General features: G+C 44.2%; 1 protein-coding gene across 7 annotated transcripts in view; it reads left to right on the top strand.

Moving 5' to 3' along the window:
* rerea (arginine-glutamic acid dipeptide (RE) repeats a) overlaps positions 1-13,230 on the top strand; it is a 252,759-nt gene that overhangs the window by 224,752 nt on the left and 14,777 nt on the right. For 6 of the 7 annotated variants that reach the window (XM_045207289.1, XM_045207288.1, XM_045207293.1 and 3 more), the window contains 5 exons: positions 7,099-7,261; positions 8,295-8,387; positions 8,997-9,196; positions 10,230-10,391; positions 12,993-13,106. In XM_045207289.1, coding sequence (XP_045063224.1) covers positions 7,099-7,261; positions 8,295-8,387; positions 8,997-9,196; positions 10,230-10,391; positions 12,993-13,106 — 732 coding nt within the window. The remainder of the gene's footprint in view (positions 1-7,098; positions 7,262-8,294; positions 8,388-8,996; positions 9,197-10,229; positions 10,392-12,992; positions 13,107-13,230) is intronic. The other variant, XM_045207290.1, reaches the window with a different exon arrangement.

Here is a 13,230-nt window from a genome sequence, read left to right as displayed (position 1 = left end):
AGGGAAGCAGAGAGAGGGAGTCAGAGCAGTGAGACTGTGGGAGGGAAGCAGAGCGAGGGAGTCAGAGCACTGATTCCTCACCGTTCTCAAGATCATTGCAACACCACGAGGTGAGATATTGCATGGAGCCCCAGACAGTTATTTTGTGTTTCTTCCATTTGCGAATAATCGCACCAACTGTTGTCACCTTCTCACCAAGCAGCTTGCCTGTCAAGTGCTCACTCTACCCTGCCTGTCAAGTGCTCACTCTACCCTGCCTACCCTGCCTTCGCTCAGCCAGCACCTGCTCCCTACTCTAGTTGAGTATCTGGAGCATCAGCAATTGTGGGTTCGATTACAGGCTAAAAATGGCCAGAAACAAAAAAACTTTATTCTGAAACTCGTCAGTCTATTCTTGTTCTGAGAAATGAAGGCTATTCCGTGCGAGAAATTGACAAGAAACTGAAGATCTCGTACAACGGCGTGTACTACTCCCTTCAAAGAACAGCGCAAACTGTCTCTAACCAGAATAGAAAGAGGAGTGGGAGGCCCCGGTGCACAACTGAGCAAGAGGACAAATACCTTAGTGTTTAGTTTGAGAAACAGGCGCCTCACAGGTCCTCAACTGGCAGCTTCATTAAATAGTACCTGCAAAACACCAGTCTCAACGTCAACAGTGAAGAGGCGACTCCGGGATGCTGACCTAGGCAGAGTTGCAAAGAAAAAGCCATATCTGACTGCCCATCTTAATTTTTTCATTTATTGGCCAGTCTGAGATATGGCTTTTTCTCATATGGAATAGCCTTCATTTCTCAGAACAAGAATAGACTGACGAGTTTCAGAAGAAAGTTAGTTTCTGGCCGTTTTGAGCCTGTAATCGAACCCACAATTGCTGATACTCCAGATACTCAACTAATCTCAAGAAGGCCAGTTTTATTGCTTCTTTAATCAGCACAACAGTTTTCAGCTGTGCTAACATAATTGCAAAATAGTTTTCTAATGATCAATACCTTGACTTGTTGTCCTTAAGCCATTTTGCCACAACTTTGGAAGTATGCTTAGGGTCATTGTCCATTTGGAAGACCCATTTGCGACCAAGCTTTAACTTCCTGACTAATGTCTTGAGATGTTGCTTCAATATATCCACATAATTTTCCTTCCTCATGATGCCATCTATTTTCTGAAGTGCACCAGTCCCTCCTGCAGCTAAGCACCCCCACAGCATGATGCTGCCACCCCCATGCTTCACGGTTGGGATGGTGTTCTTCGGCTTGCAAGCGTTCCCCTTTTTCCTGCAAACATAACGATGGTCATTATGGCCAAACAGTTCTATTTTTGTTTCATCAGACCAGAGGACATTTCTCCAAAAAGTACGATCTTTGTCCCCATTTGCAGTTGCAAACCGTAGTCTGGCTTTTTTATGGCGGTTTTGGAGCAGTGGCTTCTTCCTTGCTGAGCGGCCTTTCAGGTTATGTCGATATAGGACTCGTTTTACTGTGGATATAGATAATTTTGTACCTGTTTCCTCCAGTATCTTCACAAGGTCCTTTGCTGCTGTTCTGGGATTGATTTGCACTTTTCGCACCGAAGTACGTTCATCTCTAGGAGACAGAACGCGTCTCCTTCCTGAGCGGTATGACGGCTGTGTGGTCCCATGGTGTTTATACTTACGTACTATTGTTTGTACAGATGAACGTGGTACCTTCAGGCGTTTGGAAATTGCTCCCAAGGATGAACCAGACTTGTGGAGGTCTACAATTTTTTTTCTGAGGTCTTGGCTGATTTCTTTTGATTTTCCCATGATGTCAAGCAAAGAGGCACTGAGTTTGAAGGTAGGCCTTGAAATACATCCACAGGTACACCTCCAATTCACTCAAATGATGTCAATTAGCCTACCAGAAGCTTCTAAAGCCATTACATTTTCTGGAATTTTCCAAGCTGTTTAAAGGCACAGTCAACTTAGTGTATGTAAACTTCTGACCCACTGAAATTACTTGTGTTATGCACAAAGTAGATGTCCTAACCGACTTGCTAAAACTATAGTTTGTTAACAAGAAATTTGTGGAGTGGTTGAAAAAACGAGTTTTAATGACTCCAACCTAAGTGTATGTAAACTTCCGACTTCAACTGTACTTGGTATGGACACAGGATGCTTTACATTTTTTATCGTGTTATTAGTTGATGTTAGTTATTAGTCCCATCCTTCAGCTCCATTCAACACCTCCCATCTATCTCTTAACACCATCCATATTGGATTTCTATTTGCCATATATTTTTCAACCGTATTGCTAAAAGTATTATTATATTATTGATCGATTGACTATGACTTTTCAGATCACCCAGTAGTGCTATCTGCAGGGTTAGCTCCAGGTAAATATTGCAATCCTTTAGCCATTCCTGGACCTGTGTCCAAAAACAAGCTACAAATGGACAGTACCAAAACAAATGATCTAATGATTCTGTCTCTTCGCAGCAAAATCTGCAGAGCTGGGAAGATTGTATCCCCCATATAAATAACATTCTATTGGTAGCAATAATTTAAATTCAAAAATCCTAAATGTTTAATCCACCGTTGTTTTGCGTATCAGTTCATAAACACTATGCCATGGAATCGGTACGTCAAAATCTCTTCCCAACTATTTTGCAATCTAGATTATGTTCTTTAATGCAGGGCCGACCGACAAGTTCCTTACTTTTTCCCCTTCCACTTTCCTCTTCCATTTTTGCGGTAATGCTGCAATTATTTGGTTGTAATTTTGGGTAGAGCAGACATTTCCATATGTTTTTGTTAGCTGCATGTGCGACATAACTCCACCAGTCATACCGATGATATCATTTACGAAGATTATACCTTTATTTAAAAAAAAATCAAAATGTTTTTTTTTTATCAATTAATATATTTGAGTTTTACCACAATATTTGTTGCATTATTTGTTCTGTCGTTTCTGGAGGATTAAATTGAAATTCCAACCAACTTTCTATGGCTTGTTTTAGAAAGTGATATTTGGGACATTATTTCCTTTTCAAATAACTGAAAGTGAGAGGTTGTAATGTGAATAAAGGGGAAAAGGCCATTCTTGAACATGGGGTGAGACAATCTTACTAGTTTACTAGAGAACCATTTCGGATTTAATTATAACTTTTGTATGACTGAAGCTTTTAGTGATAGGTCTAATGCTTTAATATTTAATAAATTCTGTCCTCCGAATTCATATTCATTATATAAATAGGCCTGTTTAATTTTGTCTGGCTTGCGTTCCAAATAAAATGGAATATTTTTTTCTCATATCATTTTTTAAAAACTGTTCACTAGGCGTAGGCAAGACCATAAGCAAATAGGTAAACTGGGATAATAATTGTGGTCCTCTGTAGCTCAGCTGGTAGAGCATGGCGCTTGTAACGCCAGGGTAGTGGGTTCGACCCCCGGGACCACCCATACACAAAAATAAATTATGCACGCATGACTGTAAGTCGCTTTGTATAAAAGCGTCTGCTAAATAGCATATTATTATTTATTATTTACTAAAGAGTTAATCAGGGTGATTTTCCACAAATAGACTGGTATTTACCTTTCCATGGTAGCAAGATCTTATCTATTTTTGCTAACTTTCTATAAAAATGTATTGAAGTGAGATCATTTATTTCCTTTGGGATATGTATTCCGAGTATATCCACATCACCATTAGACCATTTTAGTGGTAAACTACATGGTTATGTAAGTTCTTTATTTTTAGTGATCCATTACGTAATTTAGTACATTTATCGTAATTTGGTTGTAATCCAGAGAGGTTAGAAAATTTATCTAGATCCTCTATGAGGCTGTGGAGGGATTGAAGTTGTGGATTTTAAAGAAAACATGAATCATCAGCGTACAATGACACCTTTGTTTTTAAGCCCTGGATTTCTAATCCCTTGATATTATTGTTGGATCTGATTTTAATAGCTAACATTTCTATGGCCATAATAAATAGATATGCTGATAGTGGACAACCTAGTTTCACTCCTCTTGACAGTTTAAAACTTTCGGAGAAATAGCCATTATTTACTATTTTACACCTAGGGTTACTATACATGATTTTAACCCATTTTATAAGAGATCCTCCAAAATTGAAATGCTCCAGGAATTTATATATAAACTCCAGTCGTACTTTATCAAATGCCTTTTCAAAGTCTGCTATGAATAGCAGGCCTGGCTTCCCAGATTTTTCATTGTGTTCTATTGTTTCCAGTACTTGCCTTATATTATCTCCAATGTATCGTCCATGTAAAAAACCTGTCTGATTAGAAAGAATACCTTTTTAATTCTATGCGCTATACATTTTGCTAGAATTTTTGCATCACAACACTGAAGTGTAAGGGGCGGCAGGTAGCTTAGTGGTTAAGAGCGTTGTGCCAGTAACCGAAAGGTCGCTGGTTCTAATCCCCAAGCCGACTAGGTGAAAAATCTGTCCTGTAAGTCGCTCTGGATAAAGAGCGTCTGCTAAATGACTAAAATGTAAGGGGCCTCCAATGTGTTTAAATGGACAGGATCTTTATATTTCCCACCTGTATCCTGTTTCAGTAATAATTCAATCAGACCACCTTCTTGAGTGTCTGATAATCTACCATTTACATAGGAGTGGTTAAAACATGCTAATAACGGTCCTCTGAGTACATCAAAAAAGGTTTGGTATACCTCGACTGGTATGCCATCCAACCAATGGATTATGATCATTGTATTTAATTTCCATGTTTCTGCATTGTGAACTAGTTTGAATATTTGCTTAATGAAAACTACAACCCAGCGTCCCACATAGTTCTTGACTTGATTTCTCTCATGAATGATTTGATTTCGCTTTAGAGAAATGGCATGTTGGGCTCACAAAAAAAACTAACTAAATGGAATTCAAGTAATTGAACCGACATGGTCAATTCGTTGTTTAATAACCAGAAGAAAACAAATGTTGGTTAATTGCTCAGCACTTCTCTACACACTGACATAGTCGTTTACTGTCCTTTGAGTCATAAACAGGAGTTATCATTTTTACAATGAAGATAACAGCAGTTCATCAATACTCTCTCGCTATCCTTTCATGAATGAATTCAAATGCAGTGGTGGTGAGAGTTGGGGGTTCAGGGTAGGGGAGAGAGAGAGAGAGTTGGGGGTTCAGGGTAGGGGAGAGAGAGAGAGAGTTGGGGGTTCAGGGTAGGAGAGAGAGAGTTGGGGGTTCAGGGTAGGAGAGAGAGAGAGAGAGAGTTGGGGGTTCAGGGTAGGGGAGAGAGAGTGGGGGTTCGGGGTTCAGGGTAGGGGAGAGAGAGAGAGAGAGTTGGGGGTTCAGGGTAGGGGAGAGAGAGAGAGAGTTGGAGGTTCAGGGTAGGAGAGAGAGAGTTGGGGGTTCAGGGTAGGAGAGAGAGAGAGAGAGAGAGAGAGTTGGGGGTTCAGGGTAGGGGAGAGAGAGTGGGGGGTTCAGGGTAGGGGAGAGAGAGTGGGGGGGTTCAGGGTTCAGGGTAGGGGAGAGAGAGTTGGGGGTTCAGGGTAGGGGAGAGAGAGAGTTGGGGGGTCAGGGTAGGGGAGAGAGAGAGAGAGAGAGTTGGGGGTTCAGGGTAGGGAGAGAGAGAGAGAGAGAGTTGGGGGTTCAGGGTAGGGGAGAGAGAGAGAGAGAGAGTTGGGGGTTCAGGGTAGGGGAGAGAGAGAGAGAGAGTTGGGGGTTCAGGGTGGGGGAGAGAGAGAGAGAGAGAGTTGGGGTTTCAGGTTGGGGTAGAGATAGCTCAAGACTACAACCCCCAGTGTGTATTATTCGGAGTGTGTATTATTCGGAGTGTGTATTATTCGGAGTGTGTATTATTCGGAGTGTGTATTATTCGGAGTGTGTATTATTCGGAGTGTGTATTATTCGGAGTGTGTATTATTCGGAGTGTGTATTATTCGGAGTGTGTATTATTCGGAGTGTGTATTATTCGGAGTGTGTGTATTATTCGGAGTGTGTATTATTCGGAGTGTGTATTATTCGGAGTGAAACCTGAAAGGACATTAGTAGTTAATGTAGCCGTACTGCCAACCCTAAGCAAAGAGTCCTCTGATCATGATTGCATGTGTTAATGTTCTCACGCCGCCGTTGATTTCCTGCCAGCCCTTTTGTGCAAAGGATTTATCCCTCGCTTTCTGACAGAGCTAACACACACACACAACACACAACACACTTAGAATAATACACACACTCTCAGTATAACACACACACGCACATACACACAGCCCAGGCGCTGAATGTTTGATTAAAGTTCAATTGACTCCTCCAGCGGCTGGGTGAGGAACCATTTCGGTCCCTATTTGTAGCAGCAAAGCTCTCCCCGACATGTTCTTTTGTTCCCATTGAGCCGCCTGCCACCCAGGCAGCCCCAACAGCACTGCTCCTAATACCCCATCATTCAGCCAGCCAGTCTGCCTCCCGCTCTCCCGGCCTCCCAGCCTCCCTGCCTAATCCTGCAACTGACAGACACACACAACCACAGCAGCGCGGCACAAACACACCCGGCTGCAAGCAAAACCTGGCATGGAGTCATGGTCTCAGTGACCTGGAGTCGTGGACTCAGTGACCTGGAGTCATGGGCTCAGTACAATCCAAAGCACTGTGGTATTTTCCTCGTTATGTGACACAGTGGCTGTTAGATCATCTAATAGCTAACTTGGATGTTAGTACATTAGGGAATGATTTACCATGTCTGAAATGTTTCCACTAGGATGTTTTTCAGCAACGGTGACAGTTAGTTTAGAGGCCCTCATTTTGGCCCCAGAGACTAAATGTTGCTGTTTTAAAGCAAATTTCCTGCAATTCTACACAGTTTGCCATGGAGTGGAGAGGCAGGTTTACCGTTTTAAAACTAGTTTCCTGCAATTCTACACATTTTGTCATGGGGCAGAGAGAACTACAAGAAATTGGAGAGTCATTGTGAATGTTAATGTGTGGGTGCGCTCTGTTTTCACCTGGTTCCTACACGAGTAAGATACACAGTTCAGCGTGCTCGTTCCTTACCCTCCCTCTCTCCGTGTCCTATACGGGGGGAGTTGATAACCTTCTACTACTGCTATATGAGTGTGTGTTCTGTGGTCCTCATGGTGTGCTTTTCCTCTTTGCCTTGCAGGGTGAGTTGATAACATTCTACTACTACTGGAAGAAGACTCCTGAGGCAGCGTCGTCCCGAGCCCACCGTAGACACCGCCGCCAGCCTGTGTTCCGACGCATCAAGACGCGCACCGCCTCCACCCCCGTCAACATCCCATCTAGACCACCCTCCTCAGAGTTCTGTAAGTAGGAACAGTTATGTTGCCATAGAAATATAATTATGAATGTCAAAGCCCTAACGAGCAGGCGAGGACAGAGAAACCACTCACACAGGCCACTAAACATGGTCAGTTTCTGGTTACTCCGGGTACATTTTACCCTTTTAAAAGGCTTGTAAGCAACTCAAATGACAAGAACAGGTTTGGCAAAAATAAAACTGTGTTAGAGGTAGAGCAAATGGTTACCACTAGTAGTATGGCAGCATTGCATTGCTAACACTAGTAGTATGGCAGCATTGCATTGATAACACTAGTAGTACGGCAGCATTGCATTGATAACACTAGTAGTACGGCAGCATTGCATTGATAACACTAGTAGGATGGCAGCATTGCATTGATAACACTAGTAGGACGGCAGCATTGCATTGATAACACTAGTAGTACGGCAGCATTGCATTGATAACACTAGTAGTACGGCAGCATTGCATTGATAACACTAGTAGGATGGCAGCATTGCATTGATAACACTAGTAGGACGGCAGCATTGCATTGATAACACTAGTAGGACGGCAGCATTGCATTGATAACACTAGTAGAATGGCAGCATTGCATTGATAACACTAGTAGTATGGCAGCATTGCATTGATAACACTAGTAGTATGGCATCATTGCATTGATAACACTAGTAGAATGGCAGCATTGCATTGATAACACTAGTAGGACGGCAGCATTGCATTGATAACACTAGTAGGACGGCAGCATTGCATTGATAACACTAGTAGAATGGCAGCATTGCATTGATAACACTAGTAGTATGGCAGCATTGCATTGATAACACTAGTAGGACGGCAGCATTGCATTGATAACACTAGTAGAATGGCAGCATTGCATTGATAACACTAGTAGTATGGCAGCATTGCATTGATAACACTAGTAGTATGGCAGCATTGCATTGATAACACTAGTAGTACGGCATCATTGCATTGATAACACTAGTGAGAGGTTTAGAACAGTACTATTGGTGTTTGATAACAATGTGTGTTCTGTTCTCCTCCAGTGGATCTAAGCTCAGCCAGTGAAGATGACTTCGACAGTGAAGACAGTGAGCAGGAACTGAAGGGATACGCCTGCCGACACTGTTTCACCACCAGTAAGATGATGCACGCACACACACACACACACACTCAAACACGCTGAAACACAAGACACGCTCACTTTCTCTCACACACAGATATACACACACCGTCATATGGACCTGTTATCCTCATGATAATGTGTGATCAGTAGGAATCCCACCTCCTACAGAGAGAGGACTGTGTGTCTGGAGCGTTGGGAGCCTGCCTGAGTACATCAAATTACAGCTGACAGCCCATCTCTCTACCTCATTATCACACACACAGCTGGTTATCTCTGGTCTCCCCTAACTGGCAGAGCCAAGAAGTGATTTCAGATGTACACCTGTCTGTCTGAGTGGTATATCTCTGAGTACCACCCCAGTGGTTTCAGATGTACACCTGTCTGTCTGAGTGATTTAATGACTCGTTTGTTAGTAGAGTATCTGTCAGTGACTGTGTAAGACCTCTCTCACCATTGTAAACCACACCACTGTCTCTCTCAGCCTCTAGGGGACTGGCACCACGGTGTCAACATTAAAACAGGCTTTATACATCCAGATGTAGCAGACTATACCCAGTCTCTGACTAACAGAAAGCGCTATCTCGATGACTAAATAAATGTCCTGTCTCCGTCTCTCTCTCAGCCTCTAAGGACTGGCACCACGGTGGCAGAGAGAACATCTTGTTGTGTACAGACTGTCGTATCCACTTTAAGAAGTACGGCGAGCTGCCCCCCATCGAGAAGCCAGTGGACCCGCCCCCGTTCATGTTCAAACCTGTCAAAGAGGATGAGGATGGACTCAGCGGGAAGCATAGCATGAAGACCAGACGCAACAGAGGATCGGTACGGAGTCACACACACACACACACACACACACACACACACACACACACGTCACACACACACACACACACGTCACACACACACACACACAGTCACACACACACACACACACACACACACAGTCACACACACACACACACAGTCACACACACACACACACAGACACCGTCACACACACACACACACAGACACACACAGTCACACACACAGACAGTCTCTCTCTCTTTCTGTCTCTAGTTCTCTCTCTGTCTCTCTCTCTTTCTCTCTCGCTGTCTCTAGTTCTCTCTGTCTCTCTCTCTTTCTCTCTTTCTCTCTGTCTCTCTCTCTTTCTCTCTTTCTCTCTCGCTGTCTCTAGTTCTCTCTGTCTCTCTCTCTTTCTCTCTTTCTCTCTCGCTGTCTCTAGTTCTCTGTCTCTCTTTCTCTCTCGCTGTCTCTAGTTCTCTGTCTCTCTCTCTCTCTGTCTCTCTTTCTCTCTCGCTGTCTCTAGTTCTCTCTCTCTCTCTCTTTCTCTCTCACTGTCTCTAGTTCTCTCTCTCTCTTTCTCTCTCGCTGTCTCTAGTTCTCTGTCTCTCTCTATCAGTCTCTCTCTTTCTCTCTCGCTGTCTCTAGTTCTCTCTGTCTCTATCAGTCTCTCTCTCTTTCTGTCTCTAGTTCTCTCTCTGTCTCTATTAGTCTCTCTCTCTCTTTCTGTCTCTAGTTCTCTCTGTCTCTCTCTCTTTCTCTCTCGCTGTCTCTAGTTCTCTGTCTCTCTCTCTGTCTCTCTCTCTTTCTCTCTCGCTGTCTCTAGTTCTCTCTCTCTCTCTTTCTCTCTCGCTGTCTCTAGTTCTCTGTCTCTATCAGTCTCTCTCTCTCTCTTTCTGTCTCTTGTTCTCTCTCTGTCTCTCTCTCTTTCTCTCTCTCTAGTTCTCTTTCTGTCTCTATCAGTCTCTCACTCACACTTTTATTCTGCATGGAGAGACTTATACTCACAGTACACATTCATCAACACACACTATCAAGTAATTCTGTGTTCCCTTGCTCCGTGTGTGTGTAGATGTCGACGCTCCGTAGTGGCCGTAAGAAGCAGACAGCCAGTCCTGATGGACGAGCGTCTCCAACCAATGAGGACCTGCGGTGTAGTGGCCGTACCTCCCCCTCCGCAGCCTCCACAGACAGCACTGACAGCAAGACCGATCCCATGAAGAAACCCAGCAAGGTAGAGTACACATACAGAGAGACACACCCACAAAGACACACACACACACACAAAGACACACAGAGACACACACACACAGACACACACACACAGACACACACACAGAGACACACACACGAGAGACAGAGACACACACACACACACACACGAGACACACACACACACAGACACACAAAGACACACACACAGACACACACACACACACACACACACACACACACACACACAGAGACACACACACAAGAGACACACACACACACAGACACACACACACACACACACACACACACACACACAAACACACACACAGAGACACACACAGAACACACACACACACAGACACACACACAGAGACACACAAAGACACACACACACACAGAGACACACACACACACACACAGAGACACACACACACACACACAGAGACACACACACACACACACACACACACACACACACACACACACACACACACACACACAGAGACACACACACACATAGACACACACAGAGACACACACACAGAGACACACACACACATAGAGACACACACACACAGAGAGACACACACAGACACACACACACACAAACACACACAGAGACACACACACACACACACACACACACACACAGAGACACACACACACAGAGACACACACAGAGACACACACACAGAGACACACACACACATAGAGACACACACACACAGAGAGAGAGAGACACAGACAGACACACACACACAGAAACACAGACAGAGACACACACACAGAGATACACACACACACTACCGGTCAAAAGTTTGGACACACCTACTCATTCAACGGTTTTTCTTTATTTTTAAAATTTTCTACATTGTAAAATAATAGTGAAGACATCAAAACTATTTAATAACACATATGGAATCATGTAGTAACCAGAAAAGTGTTAAACAAGTGTAGTGTATATAAACTCAGCAAAAAAAGAAACATCCCTTTTTCAGGACCTTGTCTTTCAAAGATAATTCGTAAAAATCCAAGTAACTTCACAGATCTTAATTGTAAAGGGTTTAAACACTGTTTCCCATGCTTGTTCAATGAACCATAAACAATTAATGAACATGCACCTGTGGAACGGTCGTTAAGACACTAACAGCTTACAGACGGTAGGCAATTAAGGTCACTGTTATGAAAACTTAGGACACTAAAGAGGCCTTTCTACTGACTCTGAAAGAAAGGGTCCCTGCTCATCTGCGTGAACGTGCCTTAGGCATGCTGCAAGGAGGCATGAGGACTGCAGATGTGGCCAGGGCAATAAATTGCAATGTCCGTCCTGTGAGACGCCTAAGACAGCGCTACAGGGAGACAGGGCGGACAGCTGATTGTCCTCGCAGTGGCAGACCTCGTGTAACAACACCTGCACAGGATCGGTACATCCGAACATCACACCTGCGGGACAGGTACAGGATGGCAACAACAGCTGCCCGAGTTACACCAGGAACGCACAATCCCTCCATCAGTGCTCAGACTGTCCGCAATAGGCTGAGAGAGGCTGGACTGAGGGCTTGTAGGCCTGTTGTAAGGCAGGTCCTCACCAGACATCACTGGCAACAATGTCACCTATGGGCACAAACCCACCGTAGCTGGACCAGACAGGACTGGCAGAAAAGTGCTCTTCACTGACGAGTCGCGGTTTTGTCTCACCAGGGGTGATGATCGGATTCGCGTTTATCGTCAAAGGAATGAGCATTACACCGAGGCCTGTACTCTGGAGCGGGATCGATTTGGTGGTGGAGGGTCCGTCATGGTCTGGGGCAGTGTGTCACAGCATCATCGACTGAGCTTGTTGTCAATGCAGGCAATCTCAACGCTGTGCATTACAGGGAAGACATCCTCCTCCCTCATGTGGTACCCTTCCTGCAGGCTCATCCTGACATGACCCTCCAGCATGACAATGCCACCTGCCATACTGCTCGTTCTGTGCGTGATTTCCTGCAAGACAGGAATGTTAGTGTTCTGCCATGGCCAGCGAAGAGCCCGGATCTCAATCCCATTGAGCACCTCTGGGACCTGTTGGATCGGAGGGTGAGGGCTAGGGCAATTCCCCCCAGAAATGTCCTGGAACTTGCAGGTGCCTTGGTGGAAGAGTGGGTAACATCTCACAGCAAGAACTGGCACATCTGGTGCAGTCCATGTGGAAGGGGATGCACTGTAGTACTTAATGCAGCTGGTGGCCACACCAGATACTGACTGTTACTTTTGATTTTGACCACCCCTTTGTTCAGGGACACATTATTCCATTTCTCTTAGTCACATGTCTGTGGAACTTGTTCAATTTATGTCTCAGTTGTTGAATCTTGTTATGTTCATACAAATATTTACACATGTTAAGTTTGCTGAAAATAAACGCAGTTGACAGTGAGAGGACGTTTATTTTTTTGCTGAGTTTACATACATACACATGTATAGACTCACAATCTCACAAACAGGCTTGCTCATGAGTGTTTAGGTCCTTAGCACTCTGTATCATTCAGATTCTTTACCAGGTGAATATGTATGAAAGCCTGATTGGAAATTACAGTAATGATATGATGGATGGATTGATTGATTGATTGATTGTCATCAGAAGATTAAGGAGGAGTCTCCTATGAAGAGTGCCAAACGCCAGAGAGAGAAGGGAGGAGCCTCAGACACAGAAGACGCAGACAACAGGACAAGCGTCAAAAAGTCCAAGACGCAGGTGACATCACTAGTACATCTCATACCAGTGTTTGTTGGGTAGCTGTGCGGGTTGAGGAATAGTGTCTAATGTCTGGGTTTGGGCTGTGTTGTGGAAATGACAAAGAGGCCAGGGCCTTTATGCA

The sequence above is a fragment of the Coregonus clupeaformis genome, chromosome 24 (genome assembly GCF_020615455.1).
Source record: "Coregonus clupeaformis isolate EN_2021a chromosome 24, ASM2061545v1, whole genome shotgun sequence".
In the NCBI taxonomy this organism is placed as follows: Eukaryota; Metazoa; Chordata; class Actinopteri; order Salmoniformes; family Salmonidae; genus Coregonus; species Coregonus clupeaformis.
This window is presented reverse-complemented; position numbering and strand designations above follow the sequence as displayed.